Here is a 24,252-nt window from a genome sequence, read left to right as displayed (position 1 = left end):
ATGATGCAACACTCTATGTAAAGAAGACATTGGAGGATATATTGGTGGTCAGTTTATATGTTGATGACATCATAGTCACGGGTAGCAACATGAAGAAGATTGAACAATTTAAAGAGGAGATGAAGAGTGAGTTTGAGATGATGGACTTAGGCGAACTAAATTACTTCCTTGGTATGGAAGTAATACAAAACGAAGAAGGTATATTTCTCTCACAAGAGAAGTATGCAAAGAAGCTTTTGAAGAAATTTGGGATGCAAGATTGCAAAAGCTTGTCAACGTCATTGGCTCCTCACGGCAAGACAGAAGAGGTCTTGAATGAAAAGCTTGAAGATGTTACGAAGTATAGAATCATGATTGGGGGCATATTGTATCTTTGTGCTTCTAGACCAGACATCATGTATGCGAGTTCTTATTTGTCTCGCTACATGACATCTCCATTAAAGCAACATCTTCAAGAAGACAAACGGGTCCTTAGATACGTCAAGGGTACTTTGACATATGGGATTCAATTCAAGCAAGTAGAAGAACCAGAGTTGGTTGGATTTTCTGATAGTGATTGGGGCGGATCAGTTGAGGACAAGAAGAGCACAAGTGTCTATGTCTTTACGATCGGATCAGGTGCATTTTGTTGGAATTCTAGCAAGCAGAAGACGGTGGCTCAATCAACGGCTGAAGCGGAATACAATGCTGTTTGCTCAGCAACGAACCAAGCAATATGGTTACAGAGGTTGGTGAATGAGATTGGCTTCAAGACAGAGAAGGGTGTAAGGATCTTATGTGATAACAAATCAGCGATTGCAATCGGAAAGAATCCTGTTCAACATCGTCGGACCAAACATATCGACATCAAATATCATTTTGTACGAGAGGCTGAACAGAATGGGTTGATCAAGCTTGAGTACTGTCCAGGAGAGTTACAAATAGCAGACATATTGACGAAACCTTTAAACAAGTCAAGGTTCAAGGTTCTACGAAAAGAGCTAGGCGTAACGATGAAGCCATGATCAAGGAGGAGTGTTGAATGTGATCAAGTCTTCATTATATTATTTTAGAAGAGTTTTATATTATATAGTTAACTAATTGATTTGTGTTATGTATAAACTATTCATATCACACAGCGAAGAGATACGAATAGAATCGTTAACTGCAAAACAGTTACACATGTATGTGTGTGTCTCCACATTGGGTTGTCTTCTAGAGACGTGTCCCTTAGTCAAAGTGTGTCATGTAAACCTATAAATACAGTTTATATATCTAATAAAAAAGTGTGGTTTTCGTTTACAAGAATCAAGTAAACAAATACATTGAGTGTAAAACAAAAACAGAGAAAGAGACAAAAAACAGAGTAAAATCTGTGTTGTCCGATCCTTAACAACTTTGAGAGTTCAAAGTCTTACATAGACGAGACCATCTCTAAAACCCTTTGAGAAGTTACTTGAAGTCACTGATTTTCACAAGTAAATAAAATGCAAAAAATAAAAGTTATTGTTCGATCTTCACACTATATGCAACACAAGTAAAAGTTGATTTTCACAACACAATCGTCCGACTGCATATAGTGTGTTCAAGCTTGTGCAAAAAACAATCCCACGAACGGTTAAGGAAAAATGTATAACCAAGGGAGAATGAAGAACACAAATGTAACCATGTTTGGCATATCTAATCCGACCCGTTCTTTAAGGGAACATATCATATTTAAATCTCTCATAACGATCCCACAAACCACATGAGAATGAGATGTGCTCGAGATATCAATATTAACTCAATATATATTTTGATCGTAAGGAAAATAAATTAGTTTCGTTCGAATGTTTAGTGGTGACAAGAGTATGATAATATATATCTTTTGTCCACCCATGTTTAGGTACATGAGCCATCGAGAAAGAGGACTGCTTGTAAATGAGCAAACTCCACAATACAAAACAACAGTCTGACGTCCGTAGGAAACTAATCTGCCTTTTTTGAATACGTTATACCCAATACAATACTTGTAGCAAATAAAACTTAGTAATTGGCTTTATTTGACAAAATAATTTTTTTGTACACTGACATTCTGATGCTTAAATCATAATGGGATTGAGTGGAGAGTAACATGAAAAGCTACCGAATTACCAGATTGTGAGACATATGATGATAGTATTTGAGCGTATTTGAGTGTTTTAGTGAACTTTTAATCGAGTATTGATACCAGATTAGTAAATTGTGAGGCAAATGAATGGTTCACTTGTCAATAATTTTCATGATTTTTCACATAGCGTGTAGGTTAAACACCCCATCAACACTTAATGTGAAAGGCATGGAAAAGTATGTAATATGTGTTTCAACACAAACTTTTTATCTGCTGGATGGTGAGATGCTGTAATCTTTTCATAGCTTAGTTCAGTAATTTATTTTTTTAACAAAAACAAATAGTATTACTCATTTAAAAGTCTTAAAGACATATTATTAAGCAGAAAAAAACATAGCACCCCAAATTGCTAAACACACTCTCCATACAACCCAAGGACATAAACATGATATATTAAAAGTTACAACGCTTCTCTACTTGTCAATGTCAACATTTGCCTAATTATGGATCTGTACTCGGCACCTTCACAAGTCTTGAAACTTAAGTAGAAGATTGTGTTGCTCGACTTCAACTTCAAAATTGACTCTCTTCTGTCTTCATTTGTTTGTACCACCACTTTCTTTATCTCCAATGGAAGATAATCCACCATGTAAATATTCCACTTAAGAGTATTCACCAATTTAAGCATATAGATGAAGCAACTCTAACTAGAATTTACTCCAGTTTTGATAAATTTGGTTATTATAAACTAAAAGTAAAAAAAAAAAAAAACTTAAAAGAAAATTACGAAAATACAAGGAAAAAGATTTCAATTGATCGACTCATAAGTCAATTTCCATAAAATACTTTACTAAAAATATCTAAGAAATTTAATTTACATTAGAATTAGAAAATTAAAGAGATAAAAACTAAATAAGTGTAAATGTACGTTATTATAGTAAATATTTTTAGATTTAAGGTAGCATTTTAGTCCCCCAATTCCAAATCCATATACACATATTAAAGAGGTGCCGCATCTATGGTTATCACTGTAACGGTTAATTAACTACCGGTTACGGTTAAAAATTTTGTTTAACCTTAACCATAACCGTTTAATAAACGGTTACGGTTAAACACGATTCCGGTTGAAGCAATTACGGTTATATACGGTTACAGTTATTTGATAATATGATATAATTGATATTATTTATTTATAATTAATATGTTCTTTTAGTGTACTCATATTTTTTATATCATATGATTCATATTAAATAAATAATTATTAGTATATTTTATTATGTTTTTGAAACGGTTACGGTTAACAAATTACGGTTTAAATATGCGGTTAACCAACGGTTTTGATAAGATTACGGTTAATTAACGGTTATGGTTAATATAATTTAACCATATATTTACGGTTAACGGTTACGGTTTTAAACTATTTTACACGGTTACGGTTAGGATATGGTCTGGTTATGGTCCGAAATACGGTTACGGTTTAATTTTGGTCATGCCTAGCCGCATCTTGCAAACGGGTTTAACCCACAAAACCCAAAAAGCTTTCTTCAGTATAAAACCGATTCGACAAAAATTAGCAAAAAAAAGCCCTAGATTTCTTCTACTCTTTTGAATTCGATGTCAATGGAGGGTTCATCGTCGGCCATCGCGAGGAAGACATGGGAGCTAGAGAACAACATTTTCACAGTCGAACCACCAGATTCAGCCTCCGACGGCATATTCCACTACGACGACGCTTCGCAAGCCAAAATCCAGCAGGAGAAGCCTTGGGCTTCCGATCCTAACTACTTCAAGCGAGTCCAAATCTCAGCGCTCGCTCTTCTCAAGATGGTGGTTCACGCTCGCTCTGGTGGCACTATCGAAATCATGGGTCTTATGCAGGGTAAGACCGATGGTGATACCATCATCGTTATGGATGCTTTCGCTTTGCCTGTTGAAGGAACTGAGACTAGGGTTAATGCTCAGGCTGATGCTTACGAGTACATGGTTGAATACTCTCAGACCAACAAGCTGGTAAGCTCCTTCATTGGCTAGGGTTTCTCTCTTTTGTTCCTTCTTGATTTGTAGTGTTTTAGGGGTTTTAGAGATTCCCTCGTAGTGGTTCTTGCTTCATTACCTTTTGATGGCTACCACAGAACTTAAATTAGCTATTTTGCTCTTGATCTGTTGGTACTTGTTCTTGATCTTTTATGCAAATTTTGGCTGATTGATTGGTTATTTCTGTATAGGCTGGGAGGTTGGAGAACGTTGTTGGATGGTATCACTCTCACCCTGGGTATGGATGCTGGCTCTCGGGTATTGATGTTTCGACTCAGATGCTTAACCAACAGTATCAGGAACCTTTCTTGGCTGTTGTGATTGATCCAACAAGGACTGTTTCCGCTGGTAAGGTTGAGATTGGGGCTTTCAGAACATATCCTGAGGGACATAAGATCTCAGATGATCATGTTTCTGAGTATCAGACTATCCCTCTTAACAAGATTGAGGACTTCGGTGTGCATTGCAAACAGGTACTTATCATTCTCATTTATTGATTTTTTTTTAATCTTGGAGGCTTAGATTATTTGCTATTGTGATTGATTGATTTTTTTTTTTTGTATGTGGCAGTACTATTCATTGGACATCACTTATTTCAAGTCATCTCTTGATAGTCACCTTTTGGATCTCCTTTGGAACAAGTACTGGGTGAACACTCTTTCTTCTTCCCCGCTGCTGGGCAATGGTGACTACGTTGCGGGACAGATTTCAGACTTGGGTAAATTCTTGGATATGCTAGAGCATGTTAATTTACTTTTAACCCAGGTCGTAGTTTAATATTTTCCCTTCTCTTACCATTTAATCTTTTACTGGTGAAGCTGAGAAGCTTGAGCAAGCGGAGAGTCAGCTCTCTCACTCCCGGTTTGGAGGAGGAATTGCGCCAGCCGGTCACCAAAGGAGGAAAGAGGTTTGTCTTGGTGGCTTTAACAAATTTATTTGCTATGTTCTCATTCTTTATTGACTGTCTGAGATACTGGATCATGATTTTGAGCTCATATACATGCCGCTTTTCAAGCTTTTTCCTATCTAGAAACTTAATAATTGGCGAATTAAGTGCTACTATCAATATCTAGCGACTTGGATGGGTAATTTGTAGTTTGATTGATTACATTTAGGATCTTTATTCTCAGGCAGTATGTTGATTGGATATAAGCTGATCATAGATACTCTCTACCTGCACAACATTATGGTTCACCCTGTCTGGTTGTGGCATTTCACAGTTTTTAATGTTTGTTTAGTTAAGAAAATGTCCAGAGTTGTTTAAGTTTGCACTAGTAAAACTTGGGAGGCTTTGATGTGTCAATTATTCTAAACTTACACTAGTCTTGTGTCTGCTTCCTAGAGTAGTATTGGATCACTTTCAGTTTCAGGATATACTGGATCATAGCCAGAGATAACCAATTATTATCTCTGGCTATGTGACTGTTTCGTTTTAGGAGATTTCAAATTCTAAGCAGGTGTGTTTTGGATCACTTTCAGGATGAGTCTCAGCTTGCTAAGATAACTCGGGATAGCGCAAAGATAACGGTTGAGCAGGTCCACGGGCTAATGTCACAGGTGAGTAAAAATACATGATGACATGCTGATACTATTTTATCGTTTGTGGTTCATGGACCCATAAGATTCACTCAACTCTTTCATTCATTGGTATGCAGGTTATCAAAGACATCTTGTTCAATTCCGCACGTCAGTCCAACAAACCTCCCAGTGAACCATCTGATCCAGAGCCAATGATCACATCGTGAAGTTTGTAATTCTTTTGTTTTGTCTGCTGCGCAAAATGACTTTGGTTTTGACCTGGTTTATGAGGCAATGCACATTGTTTCCTATATCTCTCTCTAGTGTAGTAGTATCTGCTTCAGACAAGCTCTTTGGGTTACTAAATGGCATTAACATGACAACTTCGATCATTATGTTTTTGCCTTCTTGAATTGGTATTTAAGGATTAGTAAATTATTCCATATACAAAAGAGCAAGCCTGTGGAAACCGTAATCCAAACGCATTTAATGACTTTATTTGAAAGTCAATTAACAGTTGCGGTTTACTCGAAGAATGTATGACTCATACACAACCACCATGTGCTATAAAATTTGATATACCCATACAAACTTTACCCAAAGAATGAAGCAACAATGATATTAAGAACAGAAAGAAAAGATGTTCTAAAATCAAATCTCTTAACACTAGTACAAGTTGTCTTCATCACTTGAAATTCAGTTATCGTCACAGGAACAGTGAACCTTCCTGTTGTTCACATCTCTTTTGTTCGAGAGAGACAACTTAAGTCCAGTAAATCACAATTTTTGGGCCTTCACTAATATTACCCCGACCTGCTTCGTTTACAACTAAAGTGGACATATTAAAGCCCAATATCTGCCGAAAGTGTAGTTGAATAGAAGAAGAAGATCTGAGAGAGTTCGAAGCCAAGCAAAACTTTCTTCTTCTTCTTCTTCTTCTTCTTCTTGGTTCTGCAATTGATGCATTGCTTTATCGGTTTGTTAATCGAAGCATTGAAGCGAGAGCCCCTTGTGAAGAAGATGAAACCCTCACACCTAACATAGGGGCAATCGAATATTCGAAAGCATTTGCTTCCATTTTCGTTTCTCTGTTACCAGTGTGAGGGTTTCAGCTTTTTGACGAGGGTGCTCGCGCCTCACGCCTCACGCTTCTCTTGTATTTTCGTTTTTTTTTTTTTTTTTTGAATTGAAGCTAAGCTTCGATTGATAAGAATCACCTTTTTGGTTTTATAGTTTCTCTCAGCGATTGATAAGAATTCACTTCTTTTGTTTGCCCATTTGGGAGTGTTTAGTGTATTTATACGTTTTGGTATTTTTAGGACTTAATTTAGTTAATGGCAGATCGCAGTTGTCAGTAATCACCTTAATACATGAATTTGATTTTTAAGAGTTTTTAGCATTTCCTCCAAATGCATTTGGATTTTAGACTGTTCTGTATAGTCTTGTTTCCTAAAGCATAACACAAGCAAGGTTGGCTTATATAGCATTCTCACTCCCCATTTATGAGGTCTAAGAAATTGTAGGAGCTGAGGATTTCAAGTTCAAACCCTGAGAGGTACATTTGGGTCGATGCAAAAAGATTTAATCACATCCTTCAGTTTGTGTGGTATGGGGAGATCTACAGGGTTGTACTGACACTACTGTTGCTCCATCACATCGTTCATGCTTGGGACCAGTAAATATATTATCCAATATTATTTCTTTAAATGATACATTTGAAGAAACGGTGTCTGTCTACTTAGTTGCTACTGGTAATGTCTTAGACTCGATCTTCTTCAATTTCAATGGGTTTGATGAGAGCAGCAGATTGCAATTTAGCTTTCTTCTTTTGGGAAGTTTCTTTCCACTAGTGTTTACTTACAAGATGTTGAAATGATAGACTTTAGAGGTGATGTGGATGTGATACCATTTTCTCGCAAGATGTTCAGCCCTTGAGTCAGACAACACTATGAAGTATTGGGATACTTGAGAACATGAGGAAATGTGAGTACAGTGGCTCATTGCTCTGCCGTATAAGTCTTTTGTTGATTACAGGTTCAAACCAATATGAAGTTGTAAAGACAGACATGAACAGAAAGTGAAGAAAACTCGAAATCTGACAAGAAAGCGCCAGTCTTTCATTATAATATATATATATCCCTAACAGGTACTGTTCTGATTCCCAATACTGTAATTACATCGTTGGCCTTATATTTCCAGTATCCTTCTGAACATACTAGAGTAAAAATCTGAAAAGCATGAAGTTCGTTTATGTGGCATAGTATCCTAGGGGTAAGGGGGGTTATGGGATGTTACTCCCCAATGTTTTTAACCAGTAGTAGCAGTAAACAGAGACATTGAATAATGCATTTTATTTGAGTATTATTATCTGAGACTTGTGTACCTAAGTCCTTAAGCTACTAAGACTAACTAAAATGTTGATGCAACAAAAAGGCTTGCAGGGTTTTTGTTTTGCTTAAATATGCATATCATTTTTTCAGACTTTAAAGAAGCACATGGTTTTAGTGCTTGATTTCTTTATACATTAATCCTAACAGACATTTTCTTTGTCTTGTTGATCAGCCATCCCTAGGCTAAACAACATAACAAATTAAGCTGATACATGCATCAGCTTGAGTTTGGCACATGAGTGATTGATGATGATGCTCCATTAGCAATATCTCTAGAAGAGAAACCCATTCTCTCGAGAAGATGCAATTGTAAGAAGGTGAGAGATGACATAAACGACATGACCACCATCTAAAATTGGAGATCCCATTGGGGTCTGCAAACTAAAAGCCACCTCAAATTCCATAAAATGGGGTGGCTTTTAGAGCAGAGAGAGAGAGAAAAAAAGTGTTGAGATTAGCCAGAGAGCATCCATTAAACCATAGAATGGCTCTCTTGACTTGAGAAGAAGAAGATGATGTGAAGCTTCATAGCTACCAAAGACTCTAAGCTTCTTCAACGGTAAGGAATGAGAGGTGGCTGAAGCGGAAAGCCGGTTACACCTGTGGCACAGCAAAACACACTGTCAACAATATTATTAGCGCATGTATCTTTTTTGCCTTTGGTGTTTTTATCTTATATATCTTATACGAACCTTGTTGCATAGAAATGGTCGCAGGAGAGTAATGGTGAGGGTTATAAGAAGACAAGTGATGATAAAATGGTTGTGGCTGAGAGAAGTGAACTCCACCATGTCCACCACTGCCACAAGGATAAAAAGGAGCAGCGGATGCGGCTGCTGCCGTTAGTCCACTGCCTCCGCCGTTCCCGTATACTCCATATTGTCCCCCTGAATTGCAGCCGTACACGCCGTATAAGCTCTGCAGACACATCATGTTAATTAATTAGATTAAGGTTATGTTATAACTTATATGATCATGAATAACCAAAGTATAGCTTAACTATTAGATTCGCTTAGACAAAAAAAAAGATTCTTCAGTTCGTTATACAAACTATTATGTCAGAGAGATAAGAAAAGTTACGAACCGTAGGGAATGATGAGTAATCTGGCGAGTATGGAGAGTACCTGCGAATATCAAATCAAATGTGTCTTTTTCAATTACAAAACAAAACAGAGTACACTTTTAAAGAGTGACAACAGAGATGAATGGATGCACGTGGTACGTGGTCATGACACAAAGACGTATAGAAAGAAGCATGTGAGGAGAGAGAGTAGAATGATTGGTGAAAGATGGAATAGGAATCAGTACATTTTTTAGTTTTACAAGCTGTCCGTTGACCACTTTGTCAGTCATTTAAACTCTACAGATTAAAGAAGAGTTATCTATCTATATTACTAAAAATAATAATAGTGTCGGTCCACAATCAAAATGGAGACATTAGAGGACAGCCAGCTAAGTTATGCAATTGCATTGAAACATATGAGTTGGCATTCTTTTGGTCTCAAATGGTATCATCATGTTATGTTGATGATATGCATGCATGTACTATCATCATTATCATTTTACATGGTAAAAACAAAGTAGAGAGAAAAGAAGAGTATACCCAAAGAGATTGAGAGGGAGGTGGGGATAGTGAGGGAAGGTTGGTGGTAGAGGAGGTGGTCCAAAACCAGTCTGCATTGTTCCCATCATCACTCTCATATTGTTAATCCTGCCTCCTCCTCCTAGCACATTTAACATCATCATCACAATCACTCTTTGATGATGTACACAAAATGGTCCATTAACATCAATCACTAACTATATATTAAGGTTATTAATTTCGATAGTTTTGGTCACACAAGTTTCTAATTTAATCAAACCAACTTTGTATACTCACTAACCATATATATTAACTAAGAATTACCCCCTTTTGTTTTCTTGATCTAACTTGCATAGCACCATCTAAAGAGAGAGAGAGAGAGATAGATAATATATATTAACCATGGTTAGGAGTGGAGGGCTTGGATCTTTGAAGACCGATATAGGCAAGATTGCAATTTGCTCTTCTCCCGTCGATCACCGGGGTAGCGTCCACACAAGCTCTCCTCGCCGCCTCGGCCTCCCTAAACGTCACCTGATCATTGATCATCACCACTTTAATTATGATTTCCCCTTTCTAATTAAGTATACATATATACATATCACTCTCTCTTTCTATATATATATATGGAGGAGAAACAAGGAGTTGTATATACGTACGAATCCATATCCCTTGGATCTGCCGGAGGCCTTGTCGGTAATGACCACGGCTTCCAAAATCTCCCCAAACTGCTCAAAGTGCTTCTTGAGCGTCTCCTTCTGCGTCTCCCAAGCTAGTCCTCCAACAAACACCTTCGTGTACGTCGTGTCTCCCAACCCTATTCCTCCCGCCATTTTTTTTCTTTCTCCGATCAATACTCTCTCTCTCTAGGTATAGGAGTTAGAAAAAACCAAATAGCTAATCTCTAGCTATATATCTCTCTATAACTATGTTTCACTTGTGGGATTGTGAGAGACACGAAGGTTAATAAGCAAGAAGTCGGCTAGTCTATATAAATAGTAGAAAAGAGATTAGAGAGCTACTTATAGTAGTAGATTCATAAGATAAGTTTTTTTAGGGTTGATTGATATTGTAATGAGAACAAGAAGAAGAGGGAAGAGAAAGAAAAAAAAGAAGCTGGAAATAAAATAATTAAAGTGTTGTTATTGGACGTAGATTATATAAACAGACAATATTGCCCCCATTATCCAACATCATCTACGCACTTATTGAGGTCGTGTCTCTCACGCAGCCTCTTTGCTCAAAGGATCTGTGGTCGTGACGCGAATGGGATATGCGTGAGAATTGAGGCATCGGATGTTTTATCTATTTATTGAATTATCTTCTGCCTGCCGGTACGTTTCAATTATTTAAAGAGAGTAAAGGAGGAAAAAAAAAGTATGATTTTATTTTATATTATGAAAATGTTTTCTCTAGCTAATATAGTTTTTATATTCTTCTTAACAACCTACAGCTAGTTGGTCAAATTTAAGCAACGGTTGTAGTTTGATTTGTACTTTGTGATATTATTGAGATATAGTTGTAGTTGTTATACAATTTATTTGAGAAAATTGGAGGATTTGATTATACAGTACTTTTTCATTTGGGCCAAACAAAACGCAGTTGCGGCGATGACGTACGTGTGAGGCATCCGTTGTATCACTTTGTAACTCAAATATGTGTTTTCCTTTGTTCTTTGTTTTTGCATGGGTCTTTTATTTATCGAACATATGTATTTTATAATACAACTTGTAATCAATGGGGACATTCTTCTAATTTTCTCTTTCACAAACTATATATAGTTTTTAAAAAAATGTAAAATAGATATACTTGGTACAAGATCTCTACTGCGCAAAGATAATCTTCTCCATTGGAAGAATCACTTGTACCTATTTCCAATTATTACCCAACCAAGCCGTAATATAAATGCCTTGCAAAGAATACATGCATGGTGTGGTTCCAAAGCCTTCATATGGTTTACAAAACGAAGATCATGGGAGAACACTCGAACCATCTTATATGTATCCTTATAATTTATCATTTACATATATATATTCGTAGGGTGTGGGAATCTCTAGTTGTTTATAAATCTAATTCCCTAGTTTTCCTCGTCAACGGGATATGTTATTGTCACAAATCTATAAACTTTATATGTACATTTATAAATGTTATGTAAACCAACAAATTCGTGCTTTCGTGCAATAAATCACATATTTTCAACTTTGTAGCTACAAAAATAACCAACATGTCTACACCGTTTCTGCTTCTTCTTCCTTTGATCTTCACAGCTACCCTTCTTTCTTACCGCCAACGTTACACAATCCGAAGCGTACTCCACAACGACTCCGTTTCAAGGACATGAGCCGGACAAGCTCACACACCTCCACTTCTACTTCCACGACGTCATATCCGGTGACAAACCCACCACCATCAGAGTCGCTGAAGCCCCGAGTACAAACTCCTCCGTCAGCTCATTTGGTGCGGTTCTGATCGTCGACGCCCCGTTGACCGAGGGTCCCGATCCAAGGTCAAAGGAAGTAGGGAGAGCTCAGTGGATGTACGCATCGACGGACATGAAAACGTTTGGCTTCACAATGGTCTTTAACTTGGCGTTCACGGAAGGAGAGTTTAACGGCAGCACCGTCGGATTGTATGGACGGAATCCTATACTGTTGAAGGAGAGAGAGTTGCCGATCATCGGAGGTACGGGGCCTTTCAGGTTTGCTAGAGGCTATGCACTGCCCAAGACTTATAAGGTTGTTGATAAAGATGCCGTGGTCGAGTACAATGTATTTATTTGGCATTAGTCGTTTGGGATGTATATATGTAATTCGAGAATAAATTGTTTCACGTTTTGCTCTTTTATTTGTTTGTGTGCCGTTTAAAGTTTAATTAATAAAGGTGTAATTTGAGTAAAACACTGTTATAACTGGAAATTTTTTTGGTTTAGACTTTGGACACATATGGTTTACCAAAAAAAAAAGGCAAAATTATCTAATTTTATCTAAACATACTTTATCATATAGCATACAAACATAATCATATATATACAATATGATTTATATAGTCCAACATGATATGAAAAGGTCGTTCAAACTTGTATGAAACATATTAATCTTCACTTTTCATTGGTATTGTTTTTCTTTTCTTCGTTTGGTTCTTTTAACATAATGTTGACCGTTCTTCTTTCACAGTGTGTATGTAATCTTGATCACACTCCTTCTCGGGTACTTGAGCAAAACGAAGATTGTTTATAGGCCTCTTCCTTTGGATGATCTAGAAGGTGGTACAAATATTGGAGGTGCCATGTTAGGAGGAGGAGGAGAAATATTGTAATCGCAATCCAAACGCAAATTGTTACCTACACCAGATTGTATATGATCAAACAAAGAAAAATCTAATTAATTTATGTAAATAACAAAGAAAATGCGGGTATATATACTAACGTAGGTGGCGGTTGGCTTCGGCTACTACAACTTGTGAGGAAACAAATAAAAGTAGAAGAAACAAGGAGAGAAGAAGAGCAACTGAATTTGATGTTTTGGCAGCCATTTTGTTAAGTGTTTCCAACTCTCTCACAAGTCACAACTACATAACAAAACCAGCTCATGACTTATATATTTTCAGCAAAATAATAATAGAAAAACATCCTTCAGATGTAAGAAGATAAGCATCGTTTAAATGTACAAGTAGCCGCCAACTACATTTCTTCTATTCAACGCGTTTTTAAGTTTACATACGAGAAAGTCTCTTGGCTCACGTCCTGTTCTGTTTAAATTGATGTCTTTTACCTACTAAGGTTGAATTTGTGACAAAGTGTATATATATATATATGATGTATAGCCTCTTCTATGTGTTGAAATACCATAAAAACAAGGAAAAGTTTGTCATATAGCCACATAATTTATTTCGTGTTAAAAAAAAACAAATTGGTCACAATTCACAAATGGCCACAATAATGTTTGTTTTTTGGTTAATTGGCCACAGATTTAACCTCTCAAGTCTCAACTGCAATTAATTAATGATGATTTAGCCATTGATTAGTTTCCCTACAACATAGATATGGCCAAACCAGTGAACCATTACAACCGACAACCTATTTATAACAAAACACTACTATGTGATCTAAAAACGTGACATGATCTTCCCAAAAATTTAAAACTAATAAGAGATCATAGCAACATTATTGTAGACTCTTGAGTCTTGACCAGTATAGTTTCTTCATGGACCTTTTCCTTTGCGTGATTTAGAGGGCGGCAGATATATAGGTGCGGTGGGAGGGCGACGATAATCTACAAGCTGTTCTTGACCTGCTTATTAACATTTTACATTTTCACCATAAGCTTTTCATCATCTACTTATGCTTTCTTCTTTACTCATCAAAAAACAAATTTCGACTTTTCTTTAACATGAAATGACCATGATGAACTAAAAATAACCGACAAAAGTTTTTCACGAGGAAAACACGAATTAATCATCATCATTCACAATTGAAAGATTAAGAAGATTAATGAAGATATAAACTGTAATCCAAAGAAAGGAAAAAAACCTCAATCAATCATAGTAAGTACTAAGTTATTGGGAGTTTATATTATAAATGTAGAATTCTTGTTTCAGAAAAAATTAAAGAAGAAAAAAACACAAAGATATAGCAAAGCAAGAGACTGAATAATATACTAACGTTGGTTGCGTTTGGAGTCGGCGACTCCAACCTGAAAAAAGATGAATGAGAGCAGAAGAAGCAATGAGAGAAGAAAAACAACTATTTCCGATATTTTTGTAGCCATTAGTTCAAGACTTAAGTGGTCAACTCTACCACAAGAGAGCAGCTCTATTTATTGAGAAAATATAATGAATCGTCGTTGAAATTGTGGTGGTACTCACTCACGGGTCCCCTTGTACACTCACCTACTACATTTCCACTCAACCCCCACTTACTTTCACTTTTTACGTACATCCGCAAAATTAGACTTAATTTGGCTAAGTTATTGGGTTATTGCAACAAAGCCGAGAGGCATTTGAGTTAGGTATGTTTCCAGTTTCCTGGTTCAATTCCATATACCGGTTCAAGAATGAGTTGCAACAGTATCTATTCAGATCACCTCAATCAGTAACATATGACTCTACAGTGTAAAAACAAAAAAAATAGAAGACCAAAACTCTCATCAAAGAGATAAAACGAACATAATGAATGTTGAGCTAATCAATAACAAGATCCAAGCACCACCAACAGTCTTCTCTGCTCGACCTGTTCCCATACCGACTACAACTGCAATAGCCGCGATAGTCCCAAAACTAAGACACACGGTGAACACCATCAACCCTTTCTTCTCCATCCACTCAAGTCTTTGCCAAACTTGTTCGAGCCTTTCTCTCACGTCCTCCTTCTCTTTCTCAGCTCTCTCCATCTCAGCTTCCATTCTCTTTCGCCACTCTTTCATCTCCTCTGCTTCACTCACCATCCTCTCTTGCCTCTCCTTCATACCTTCCAAGTCAAGTCTCAAAGTCACAATTGCATGTTCTCTCACATCGGCTTCACGGTCCATCTCCTTGAATATGTTCCCGTATCTTGTGTTCAGTTCCTCTAAGTATCTCTCTAGTACCGATAGGTTCAAGTCCAATGACCTTAACTTCTGCATCAGTATCTTCAGCACTGTGTCCCCTGGCATTCTGCTTCCTGGCTGATGATGCCTCATCTCTTCCACGGGCTCTGCCAGCTTATTACTACTCTTCGCCATTGATGCTTCAGACTTCGCTAACATTTTCTCTGGTGGGGCGTCCCGCTCGTTCTCTTTCTTCATGCTCCTCTCATCACAAGCATCGCCTTCACAGGACTCTGCTTGCTGCACTGGCTTCTCCTTCTGCTCAGAATCTCCCTCTCGGGTTTTGAATGTGTTTTTGTTGTCTTGGACAGATATCAGATCCTCCAGCATTCGTTCTACGGCATCCACTCCGTAGACTTCCATTAGACTCAAGGTGCAGTAGAATTCTGAACCATAATGACTTAGAAACTTTAGCTTTAAGTATCTCACCCACTTTGGATCAAGAAGTGTAAAGTTCTGCTCATGCTTCACGTTTGAAGCCGTGAAGTTTCCCATATGAACCCATGCATCAGTGGGATAAACCAGGGTGCCTTGAAGCTCAAACTCTTTCAGATTGGAAGAGTAATGCTCGAAGTTAGCGAGTTTGATGGTATTTACCAATGTCTCTTCTGAAAGTTCCACGACAACAAATTTACCTTCAGTAGAACATGGATTTCTGAGGTACTTGTCACTGTCCCTGCTTAGGATGCTTGCAGCCCCTTTTGCTTCCTTGTTGGAAGACAGGACCTTAGCACCTTTTGAAGCAGATGCATAATTGTACTCTTTCCCTCCAGGCTCCATCCTGTGAATCACACCACTGACCTGATCTGATAATGATTTGTTCCTGGAATTAGACGTTCTGCTCTTGAACTCATCAAGACCAAGCGGAACAGCACGAGATGGTTGATCAACCTTTAAAGCGTTGATCTCGGTAGCATTCCCTGAATCTGTTTTGTTCATCTGATTTTGCTTCAAAAAATCATTGTCTTTGCTCTCTGTACCATTTCTTGTGTCTGTCTTGTTCATCTGAATTTGCTTCAACAAGATATCGTCTTTGCCTTGTGTATCATTCCACGAACCTGTATTTTTCATCTCACTTTGCTTCGTAAAGTCAGTCTTTTTGCCTTCTGCATCATTCCCTATTGTATCCGTCTTGTTTATCTCACTTTGCTTCGAAATGAAACTATCCTTGCTTTCTATACCACTCCCTGAAACTATTCTTTTGACCTCTGCGTCCTTCACAGATTTTTCTTTCTCTTCACTTTCTTTAAACGGGTTTGTATCATCACTCCGACTCAAATCAGATATATCATGAACGGACGCAGGCTTTAGTAACGATGAAGCATCAAAGGTCACAGCTTTCTCATCTGACTGACCATCATCAAGATCAACTAGTCCTACAGAGTCAGTCAAAGGCGCATCTGCAAATACACAAGAGTGATTTGGTTCTTAATATGTCAAGTGTACCATTGCTTCTATCTATGACTAGAATGCTATCACAATGATCAAAAGAAACAGAAAAGGAAGTTGAAAAGGGTTTACCTTTGGCATACAAGGTGGATAAGAAAGAAAAAAGCCAAAGGAGAAACACAAGAGACAGAGAGACTTTGTAAAAGCTGTTGTTGCTTCTTCCATTATCAGAAACTCTTGTTCTAGTTCTAGTTCTACACAACCTTTGCATTGCACGCCCCTGTGTTGTTGACTAGCAAAATACATGATTAGAAATGTGAAAGACAAAAACTTTTAATGATATAAGGAAATCAAAATCGCAAGATCGGAGTAAAGAAAATAACCCACCTGAGAGAGAGAGAGAGAGAGAGAATCAAAGAAAGGAGATTTGTATAAACAGTAAAAAGAAACCCCCAAGGGAAGAAGAAGAAGAAGAAGAAGAAGAGGATTTGGTGGGCTAACGTCTTCGTCGCCGATGAGTCTCTAATCGAATCAAGAGAGGGGAATGATGTATCTTTCGTCTCCACATCACTGAGGAAGAAAAGCGTACACACCAGAGGTTTCACCAATCTCTCTGTTTCTCTGTATTTTTCTGGGAATCTATTATATGAAGAAGGAAGCAATCACACAACGAGTGTTTTTTTTTTAACGGTTGCGGCTGTAAAAAGGTGAAGAGTCAAAGGAGAGACTTCAAATTGACAAAAAGAAAGTTTTGTTTTGAGAAAGGGATGAAGGAAGATGATGATGAATTTGGCCTTATGTAATTTACAAAACTTTTGCAATTTATTTGAGACAGAGAGCCGAGAGAGAGAGAGAGGTTATATTTTTTTTTAATATATTTTATTTCCAAAGTATAATATTTTTATTTACATTTCCGAAATTTTGTGCTTTGTGTTCATTTTGTTTGTTTTCCATATTTTGTAGGGATTCGTATATTCTTTAAAAATTCGGAAACTAAGAGAAATTATTATTCTATTTATTACATTTTATTATCTTAATCATTTCATAAAGATTTCTATTTTTTTTTTGGGTGAAAATCGAACTTCAAGGACCACCAAGGTTACGTGAATATTTAGCATAAAAGAAATATCAATTTATTGATTCATATCTCGAAACTGAAAAAATAAGACTTTTTATATTAGAAAAATTTAGTTAATTTATCTAATACTCCCTCTATTTAAATTTAATTGTCATATTAGAATTTAATTTTTTGTTTCATAATAATTGTCGTTTTAGATTTTCAAGGTAGATATTTGATAAATATTTCTGTTGTTTTAAAGTTTTAACCAATCAAAAAATTATGAAATATATTAATAAAGTGCAAAAAAGAAAATTTAATACTTTTCTTAATTTCTGTGCAAAAATCTTAAACGATAATTAAAAAGAATCAGAAGGAGTAATATAATGTGTATTTTCATATTTTGTGTAGTTATAATAAACGTTGAAACAAGTTTTGAAGCCTCAAGGTCTTCCACATATATTTGACCCAATTAAAAAAAGTCTATATTTATAACAAAAACAAATAAATGTCAACTTTATTTGTAACAGAAAAAATACTCCTATGTGAACTACTGATTGACTGGGAATGCCTCGAGATATCAAAATAAATAATAATTTAATTCATAAAAGTATTGGATCGACTGATTTGGAAAATAGGGAAAATGACAAAAAAAAAGTAGAGAGAAAGAAGGCAAAGAGATGAGCTGTGATTGTGCGGCACGTTAACGTGGAAGCCAGCTTTCATTTCATTTCTTGTTTGTTCCCCTCTTCTCTTACCTCTCACAGCCTGTCTCTCTCTTTCATTCCCTCCTTATTTCATACGTTACACTTACTTCCATAATCTAACACAATATCATATTCTCTATATGATTATTTGTTGGTGCAATCCTGTGCTCGATTTAACCCTTTGTTTAGATATAAGAACCTGTCCATCTTTTGATATCATGACAATGGACCAAAATGAAAAGTTGGTATCGACAACATTTCCCATAAGTCTGTCTGGCTTCAAACATGGCATTAACTAGTTTGGTCTGGTGCGTAATTTGTAAAATGCGTTTGCACTAGTTCCATGCCACCAGGGATTAGTGGATTACCATAAAGCAAAAACAATAAAAAGATAACTAATGTCGAATATTTGGTTTCTAATAATTTAGTCCATTAATTATGGACCTTAAGGCCCATTAGATTTTACATCTGAAATAGCCTTACCCATTTACACGGTAAGTAAGGGTTTAGACCAAACCGGGTTTATCTAACGAACTTAGACCAAACGATATAATTTGAAAAAAGTGAGAAGAGGCGGCGGCGGTTTCACGGCGATCGACCGCCGGCGAAATACGCCAATGGTCCGACGAATGCGGCGTTGATGTAAGTAGCTGGCTCTGATCGAGCGTAATCGTCTCTCTGGTCTGTGTACTCGTCCTTTTGATTCGGTCCTCCGACGATCGCTCCCGTTAGTATGTTAGGGTTAGGGTTTTGCGTTCGGAAAGATTGGAACCCGCCGTTGCATCCCAGAGAGTTTGAACGGACGGCTCGGCTCGGGAGAGAGGAGCCTCTGTGGTGGATTCTTTTAGGGAAATTGGATCCGTACCCAACCATGTACGACATCTTCATTGGATTCACACCGAGGATGTAATCGACTTGTCGCCTCGATAGATTTATCAGTGCGTTGGGGACGATGACTGAGTTCCCGCAGTTGAAGGTTTGTTTCGCTGATTTCATGTATTTGGCATAGGTCGTGAGCAAGAATGTTATCGATGTCACGTATTGTAGATTGCTCTGAGGTAATTTGTACATCAATCCACCTGAAAAGTTTTGGTTTTGGAGAGAAGTGTTTTAGTAATCATCGACGTTACTAGTGTTGAAATGATCCTATGAAGTTACCTGGAGTGTATTTTGTGGACGAGGAGGGAGAATTAGGAAGGATCTTGCATATGAAATTCTCAGCTGCTTGCTTGTAGGGCTCAAAGTTGTTGTCTTTGTTTAGTACTGCTCGCTGCAAAAGATGTATATGTATTTGTGAATCTTTGAACCAGTTAAGAAATGGTAAGTTGTGTCTATGAATTTTTAAGGGTTGAGATTGACATACTCGTGAAAGAAGAACATATGCACCGGCGTACTTATTGTCCCAACTGAAGATGTCTGTCTGATCTCCACCTCCTAAGGATTTTATGAAGTTTGTGTAGTACGGGTCGTTGGTTGCTCTATGCAGCCATGCCGCTCCCCACATCAGCTCGTCCTGTAATCAGAAGAGTAGTTTAGTTACAATGATTCAATTGATAGGTCTCTCTCAGATTCAGATGAAGGTAGACATATGAAAGCCTACCTTGTAGCCAGAGTAGGAGCAGTAGAAAGGGCAGACGGAAGACGAAAGGGAGTCACTGTAAGCGCCTCGGTATTGAATGGCAAACAGCATGACCTTCTTCGCTGTCGCCAGGAGTAAGCGAGCGTACTTGGGATCAACTTTCCTGAAAACCATGGAGCTTGCAGCTAGAGCAGCAGCAGTTTCTGCGGCTACATCAGAGCCAGGTTTTGATGGGGATACAGAGTAGACTGTGCGAGGTGTGTCCATATCTTCTGGGCGTTCCCAGCACTTGTGATCACCATTAGGGTCTCCTACTCCAACGTAAAGCTTCCCGGGAGTGGCCCTGGCGCATTTCAGTAGATAATCAGTGGCCCAACGGATGGCCACACGAGAGTTCTGAAGTTCAGATCCCATCTTCTTACCGTACTCCAAAGAGCTCCAGGAGAGCATCGTGGTGGTGAACGCCATAGGGAAATTGAACTTCACATTGTCTCCAGCATCATAGTAGCCTCCAGTCAAGTCCACCTGCAACTCATACCATGTTATTCAAATGGATGCTTTAAACTTTTACCGGCTAGTAGTGACAATGGGTTTACAGTTTAGGTAGGGTCTTACATGAGCCGAAGAGCCATCAGAGAGGCCAGAGCTGAATCTCCATGAGAATTTTTGGTCACCAGGGAGGCGACCAGAACGCTGACCTTGGAAAAAGAGCAACGACTTTGAGAGTGCTTCTCTGTAATTGGGACTCGCATAGGTCTGTTCGAGTAGAAGCACAGAGAGAAGGAACACAAAGTAGAAAGGAGAAGCCATTCTTGTAATCGTGTTCGCTTGAGGGTACGGCTCGTTCACACACGCGTATATATAGCGAGAGAATGAAAACGAGGCTGATGAGATTTAGAGCGAAAAATATGGCTTTTTTGCAATTCAGCTTAACTGTTAAAAAACGGTTTTAAGTTGCTTCAATTCGAATCCCTTTTTCAAGATTTTTATAATATTTTATTGAATTGATAAGTGGATTATATGAATATTCTATAACTCATGACTTGATTATCTCTGTCTTCTTTTCATTTTAAAGTTATATGTTTTTCTTCAATAACTGATATAACAACATAGGCCTGTCTATATGAGTTCACATATTAGTTTCAATGTTCTTGATACCTATATATTACCATAGTAAAACTGTAATGGGAATCTTAGAATTTTGCAATACGTAATATAGAGGATTAGAGATGTAGATAGATAAATAATGTTGATCAGAGAGGGTGGTTCGTTAGGTAAATCTTAGTTTAGGTAGGTTAGTGAATTGGGGATTATGATTTAGGAAAAAGAGACAAAAGAGAAGGGGAGGAACGTGAATGGCGCCAAGATAACGGCGCCGGGTCAATGGGTTTTAAATTTAAAAAGGTTTTCTTAAGTCAAGTGTAATTAACACGTAATGATACCTTAATCTCTTAGATCTGAATTGGTGTCTAATTTGAAAGGTTGTTTACTTGCATGAGATGAAAAAAATATTCGTCTCTTCGTTATTTTAGTGGTTTGAATTTTCAACTCTTTGTAAGTAACAACCAGATTACAACTAGGGACGGTGCACCCATTATTTTTTTTTGAGTTTTCTATGAATTTGTTCCAGTAGTGAACCAATAGATGAGAAGATCTACATATTGCCGATTCCTGAATTTCGTAGAAGAGTTATCCTATTCCGGTCGGTTTTTTCCAATTAGTTTCTCAGGGTGAATAGTTGATTTAGGGACGTTTTCCACGCATGCAATTATTTATTTCTCTATACTTTGTGTGGATTGTAGGCTTTGTAGCTTGAAGTGCATACCTTAAAGAGAAGTATAGGATGTGGCTCTAGTGTTGAACCGGCTATAAGTGCCATAGTTTTTTCTTTGGTATGAATGTATATGAATTTGTAGTTATGCCCCATCCAAATATTGTTTTTGCCTCCACCATTTTGTCATTTGTTTATAATTTTCCAAAACCCTACAAACTAATGTTTCCTTACCCTTGCTATTGAATTACAACCCCCATGACAATGACATGATGCGGAAATTAGCTCTACGTAATCATCATTAGGAAAAAAAAAGAAGAAAATTAGCTCTAAATCCGACGCTAAACTCGTAAGGGGTTTGCATAAAAGACGGCTTTAAACCTAAAGAGAGCTGAGATTTGAAGTTAAGCAAACAGAAACACCTTTCTCTCGTTCCATAGTGAATCTCGATTTACAGGAGATTCGCGCCTGATCTCTCTGCACGTGTAATTCAAGGATAGATTTATAGGAGACCATATATGTAAATGTTGACCCTTTTCCATAATATAGTTCATAATTGATATCAAACTAAAACTAATTTCCCTACACACATACACTACAACGTTAGTTTTTGCATCAAAGGCCAAAACATATCGTTTAATCATTAGGGACAACAACCTAGATGACTTTGTATTTTGCAGGACAAAAGTACACTCATTTGAAGCTCTTGCAAATAATGTTATAAAAGTGTAAATCAAATTAACAGATATTATTATGAAAATCGATTTGACATATATGCTTCTTTTTTTTTTTTTTTTTCCTGGAACATACTTGCATACAGTAATTCTAAATTGGCACTGTACATAAACTCGATTAAACATATAATATGGCTCTTTGATCAAATCCTGACGATAGTAGAGTGACTAATGAAACGATATACAGAGACCTGTAGCTGTGATGTGTATATGATATATGGTGGAATTTTAATCCCAAGAATCAACAAAACATCTCTACTTCTGGTTAAATGTTTATTTTCTGTGCATCACAAACACCACCCACTCGCTCACTCTGCACATGCCTCTGGCTGGTTTCAGGAACCTTTTTTTTTTACCCAACCTAATGTCTCGACCAAGGTTCCATCACAATAGATCCAACAGCGATGGCTGCTCGGTTTGTTGCTGTTTCGAACCACTTGGCTTTGAGGTAGATGTCCCACTTCTGCCCCTTCCCCTTCCTCTTCCCACAGCTATTGAAGGCGGTGGTGCGAGTTTCATTGCAGCTTGCTCGGTTTTGCTTGAATTGAATATGGAACTGATGTCTGCTGGCGGCTTCTGGTTACTGTATGAACTATTTCCAAAAGACGGCATTCCTTGGTTCTGATTCTGAATCCCTAAAGATTTCATAGGATCTGGGTTACTTGCGCTGATACCCAGACCTTCTTGCTGTGCTTTCATAGAAGAGAGTGAGGCATTGCCAAAGGCCCAGAAGTCGTTGTTAGCTGTCTGAAACTGCCTACTGTCTGTTGAATTGTTACTCAAACCAGAATTACTGTTGCTACCTGGAGGTTGAATGACAGTACTGTTGTGGAAACCCCCAGAAACAATGGAAGCGCCGTTGGGTCGTGGTGGCCAGTTAGCAAAAGGGTCTAGTTCATCAAAACCTGGAGTTGATGATGTTCCTGGTGGATTTAGCCGTGTCTCATCATTAGCTGGCTGAGAGGTGACATTGGAAGATTGTCTTGGAGGCCACTCTAGGTCAACTGCAGGGCATGTTGTTGGTACTGTGGTTTGGTTCAATGGCTGTGACTGCACTGTAGATTTGTTAAACTGAGAGTTTACTGGTCCAGGAAGATCTCTTGAAGCTGAACTTTTGGTTGGGAGGGCCCAGTCTTCATCCCATGCAGGACTGTTCTTTGCTGCAGAAGCAACCTTCTCAATTTTTTGGGTTGGTGTTTGAAACTGAAGTCCATCCGCAACAGAGGCTGGTTTTACTTCTGGGACTCCAGAATCATTTATAGTAACTCCTCTTTTTTCCTCTATTTTCCTGTTCCGTGACCAGTGGATAGATAGACTAGATGTTAGAAACAATAACAACAGTATGCAGTTGTAAGGGGAATAAGGACTTGGAAACAGGGACAGGATTGCTAAGAGGTATACCTGAGAATATCCTTGACAAATAGCATATATTTGGCAAACTGTTGGACATTCAATTGTTGGGCAGTGAGAAGTGGGATAATCAGGGGAAGCACGTGTTCTGAGGTGAACTCAACTCCATACTAGAGAGAAATGATGGAGAAAGCATTATGAGAGACGTAGTTATGTTATAACTTATAAGCTACGTGCAGAAGCGGGAAAGTTAAGATGTTCAAACTTCAAAAAATCTTGAGAAAAGGAAGCTGTACTTTCTGCCTACCTGCTTGAGAATTGCATTTGCAACTGCAAGAGTACACATAAGGGTAGGTGCAGAACGATCAACCGCAGTGCATCGTTGAATCGTTTGCAGTATTTCAGTAACAGCGAGTTTATCAAGCGTTTGAACTAGCTCTGCTAAGCAAAGCAAAGCATTTACTCTAACCTGCACCACATGTACGTTCTAT

The 24,252-nt window shown here is 37.7% G+C and overlaps 7 protein-coding genes and 1 pseudogene across 13 annotated transcripts in view; 2 read left to right on the top strand and 6 right to left on the bottom strand.

The window, feature by feature from the left end:
- LOC104776414 (COP9 signalosome complex subunit 5b-like) lies at window positions 3,624-6,033 on the top strand. Its single transcript, XM_010500480.2, has 6 exons — window positions 3,624-4,078; window positions 4,294-4,575; window positions 4,673-4,820; window positions 4,921-5,009; window positions 5,582-5,659; window positions 5,758-6,033. Exons 1-6 carry the CDS (start codon window positions 3,683-3,685, stop codon window positions 5,845-5,847), a joined length of 1,083 nt encoding a protein of 360 aa, XP_010498782.1. The 5' UTR covers window positions 3,624-3,682; the 3' UTR covers window positions 5,848-6,033.
- Window positions 7,699-10,793, bottom strand: LOC104776413 (RNA-binding protein 38). Of its 2 annotated transcripts, none has more exons than XM_010500479.2 (6): window positions 10,252-10,793; window positions 9,994-10,126; window positions 9,614-9,734; window positions 9,095-9,134; window positions 8,703-8,928; window positions 7,699-8,630 (listed from the first exon to the last, which is right to left on the bottom strand). In XM_010500479.2, exons 1-6 carry the CDS (start codon window positions 10,423-10,425, stop codon window positions 8,605-8,607), a joined length of 720 nt encoding a protein of 239 aa, XP_010498781.1. In that variant the 5' UTR covers window positions 10,426-10,793; the 3' UTR covers window positions 7,699-8,604. The 2 variants fall into 2 exon arrangements, with proteins under 2 accessions (XP_010498781.1, XP_010498780.1); XM_010500478.2 differs by having other exon boundaries at window positions 8,053-8,610; window positions 10,252-10,763.
- Window positions 11,817-12,378, top strand: LOC104778828 (annotated as a pseudogene).
- On the bottom strand, window positions 12,635-14,407 carry LOC109132247. 2 transcript variants are annotated; one of them, XM_019243609.1, is made up of 3 exons: window positions 14,253-14,407; window positions 13,018-13,881; window positions 12,635-12,932 (listed from the first exon to the last, which is right to left on the bottom strand). In XM_019243609.1, exons 2-3 carry the CDS (start codon window positions 13,121-13,123, stop codon window positions 12,823-12,825), a joined length of 216 nt encoding a protein of 71 aa, XP_019099154.1. In that variant the 5' UTR covers window positions 13,124-13,881; window positions 14,253-14,407; the 3' UTR covers window positions 12,635-12,822. The 2 variants fall into 2 exon arrangements, with proteins under 2 accessions (XP_019099154.1, XP_019099155.1); XM_019243610.1 differs by lacking the exon at window positions 14,253-14,407 and having other exon boundaries at window positions 13,018-14,246.
- On the bottom strand, window positions 14,595-17,370 carry LOC104776411 (uncharacterized protein slp1-like). Of its 3 annotated transcripts, none has more exons than XM_010500475.2 (3): window positions 16,951-17,370; window positions 16,696-16,855; window positions 14,595-16,574 (listed from the first exon to the last, which is right to left on the bottom strand). In XM_010500475.2, exons 2-3 carry the CDS (start codon window positions 16,832-16,834, stop codon window positions 14,737-14,739), a joined length of 1,977 nt encoding a protein of 658 aa, XP_010498777.1. In that variant the 5' UTR covers window positions 16,835-16,855; window positions 16,951-17,370; the 3' UTR covers window positions 14,595-14,736. The 3 variants fall into 3 exon arrangements, with proteins under 3 accessions (XP_010498777.1, XP_010498778.1, XP_019099153.1); XM_010500476.2 differs by having other exon boundaries at window positions 16,696-16,843; XM_019243608.1 differs by lacking the exon at window positions 16,951-17,370 and having other exon boundaries at window positions 16,696-16,944.
- Window positions 18,747-19,850, bottom strand: LOC104776410 (endoglucanase 3-like). Of its 2 annotated transcripts, XM_019243605.1 has the most exons (3): window positions 19,691-19,850; window positions 19,486-19,597; window positions 18,747-19,406 (listed from the first exon to the last, which is right to left on the bottom strand). In XM_019243605.1, exons 1-3 carry the CDS (start codon window positions 19,829-19,831, stop codon window positions 18,913-18,915), a joined length of 747 nt encoding a protein of 248 aa, XP_019099150.1. In that variant the 5' UTR covers window positions 19,832-19,850; the 3' UTR covers window positions 18,747-18,912. The 2 variants fall into 2 exon arrangements, with proteins under 2 accessions (XP_019099150.1, XP_019099149.1); XM_019243604.1 differs by having other exon boundaries at window positions 19,486-19,850.
- LOC109132246 (endoglucanase 3-like) lies at window positions 19,832-20,956 on the bottom strand. The gene has a single exon (XM_019243606.1). The coding sequence runs from the start codon at window positions 20,372-20,374 to the stop codon at window positions 19,898-19,900; it is 477 nt and encodes a 158-aa protein (XP_019099151.1). The 5' UTR covers window positions 20,375-20,956; the 3' UTR covers window positions 19,832-19,897.
- The window catches only part of LOC104776408 (SCY1-like protein 2), a 6,857-nt gene continuing 5,119 nt past the window's right edge, over window positions 22,515-24,252 (bottom strand). For both annotated transcript variants that reach the window (XM_010500471.2, XM_019243603.1), the window contains 2 exons: window positions 23,813-23,931; window positions 22,515-23,699 (listed from right to left, as the gene is read on the bottom strand). In XM_010500471.2, coding sequence (XP_010498773.1) covers window positions 22,796-23,699; window positions 23,813-23,931 — 1,023 coding nt within the window. In that variant the 3' untranslated portion in view covers window positions 22,515-22,795. The remainder of the gene's footprint in view (window positions 23,700-23,812; window positions 23,932-24,252) is intronic.

This window comes from Camelina sativa, chromosome 3 (assembly GCF_000633955.1).
Source record: "Camelina sativa cultivar DH55 chromosome 3, Cs, whole genome shotgun sequence".
Taxonomy (NCBI): Eukaryota; Viridiplantae; Streptophyta; class Magnoliopsida; order Brassicales; family Brassicaceae; genus Camelina; species Camelina sativa.
Note: the sequence above shows the minus strand (reverse complement) of the source record. Positions and strands in the feature narration are given on the sequence as shown.

Excerpts from the sequence above, each read along its gene's own strand:
- LOC104776411 (XM_010500475.2), bottom strand. The coding sequence starts at position 16,834 with ATGCAAAGGTTGTGTAGAACTAGAACTAGAACAAGAGTTTCTGATAAT. Across the intron at positions 16,575-16,695 it reads ATCCACCTTGTATGCCAAAG|ATGCGCCTTTGACTGACTCT; the intron begins GTAAACCCTTTT and ends GTGTATTTGCAG.
- LOC109132246 (XM_019243606.1), bottom strand. The coding sequence starts at position 20,374 with ATGGCGTTCACCACCACGATGCTCTCCTGGAGCTCTTTGGAGTACGGT.
- LOC104776413 (XM_010500478.2), bottom strand. The coding sequence starts at position 10,425 with ATGGCGGGAGGAATAGGGTTGGGAGACACGACGTACACGAAGGTGTTT. Across the intron at positions 9,135-9,613 it reads CTCCCTCTCAATCTCTTTGG|GTACTCTCCATACTCGCCAG; the intron begins GTATACTCTTCT and ends TGATATTCGCAG. Across the intron at positions 8,929-9,094 it reads ATTACTCATCATTCCCTACG|AGCTTATACGGCGTGTACGG; the intron begins GTTCGTAACTTT and ends ATGTGTCTGCAG.
- LOC104776410 (XM_019243604.1), bottom strand. The coding sequence starts at position 19,831 with ATGTGGGGAGCGGCATGGCTGCATAGAGCAACCAACGACCCGTACTAC. Across the intron at positions 19,407-19,485 it reads GTCCACAAAATACACTCCAG|GTGGATTGATGTACAAATTA; the intron begins GTAACTTCATAG and ends AAAACTTTTCAG.
- LOC104776414 (XM_010500480.2), top strand. The coding sequence starts at position 3,683 with ATGTCAATGGAGGGTTCATCGTCGGCCATCGCGAGGAAGACATGGGAG. Across the intron at positions 5,010-5,581 it reads GTCACCAAAGGAGGAAAGAG|GATGAGTCTCAGCTTGCTAA; the intron begins GTTTGTCTTGGT and ends GATCACTTTCAG. Across the intron at positions 5,660-5,757 it reads TCCACGGGCTAATGTCACAG|GTTATCAAAGACATCTTGTT; the intron begins GTGAGTAAAAAT and ends ATTGGTATGCAG.
- LOC109132247 (XM_019243609.1), bottom strand. The coding sequence starts at position 13,123 with ATGGCTGCCAAAACATCAAATTCAGTTGCTCTTCTTCTCTCCTTGTTT. Across the intron at positions 12,933-13,017 it reads CGAAGCCAACCGCCACCTAC|GTAACAATTTGCGTTTGGAT; the intron begins GTTAGTATATAT and ends AATCTGGTGTAG.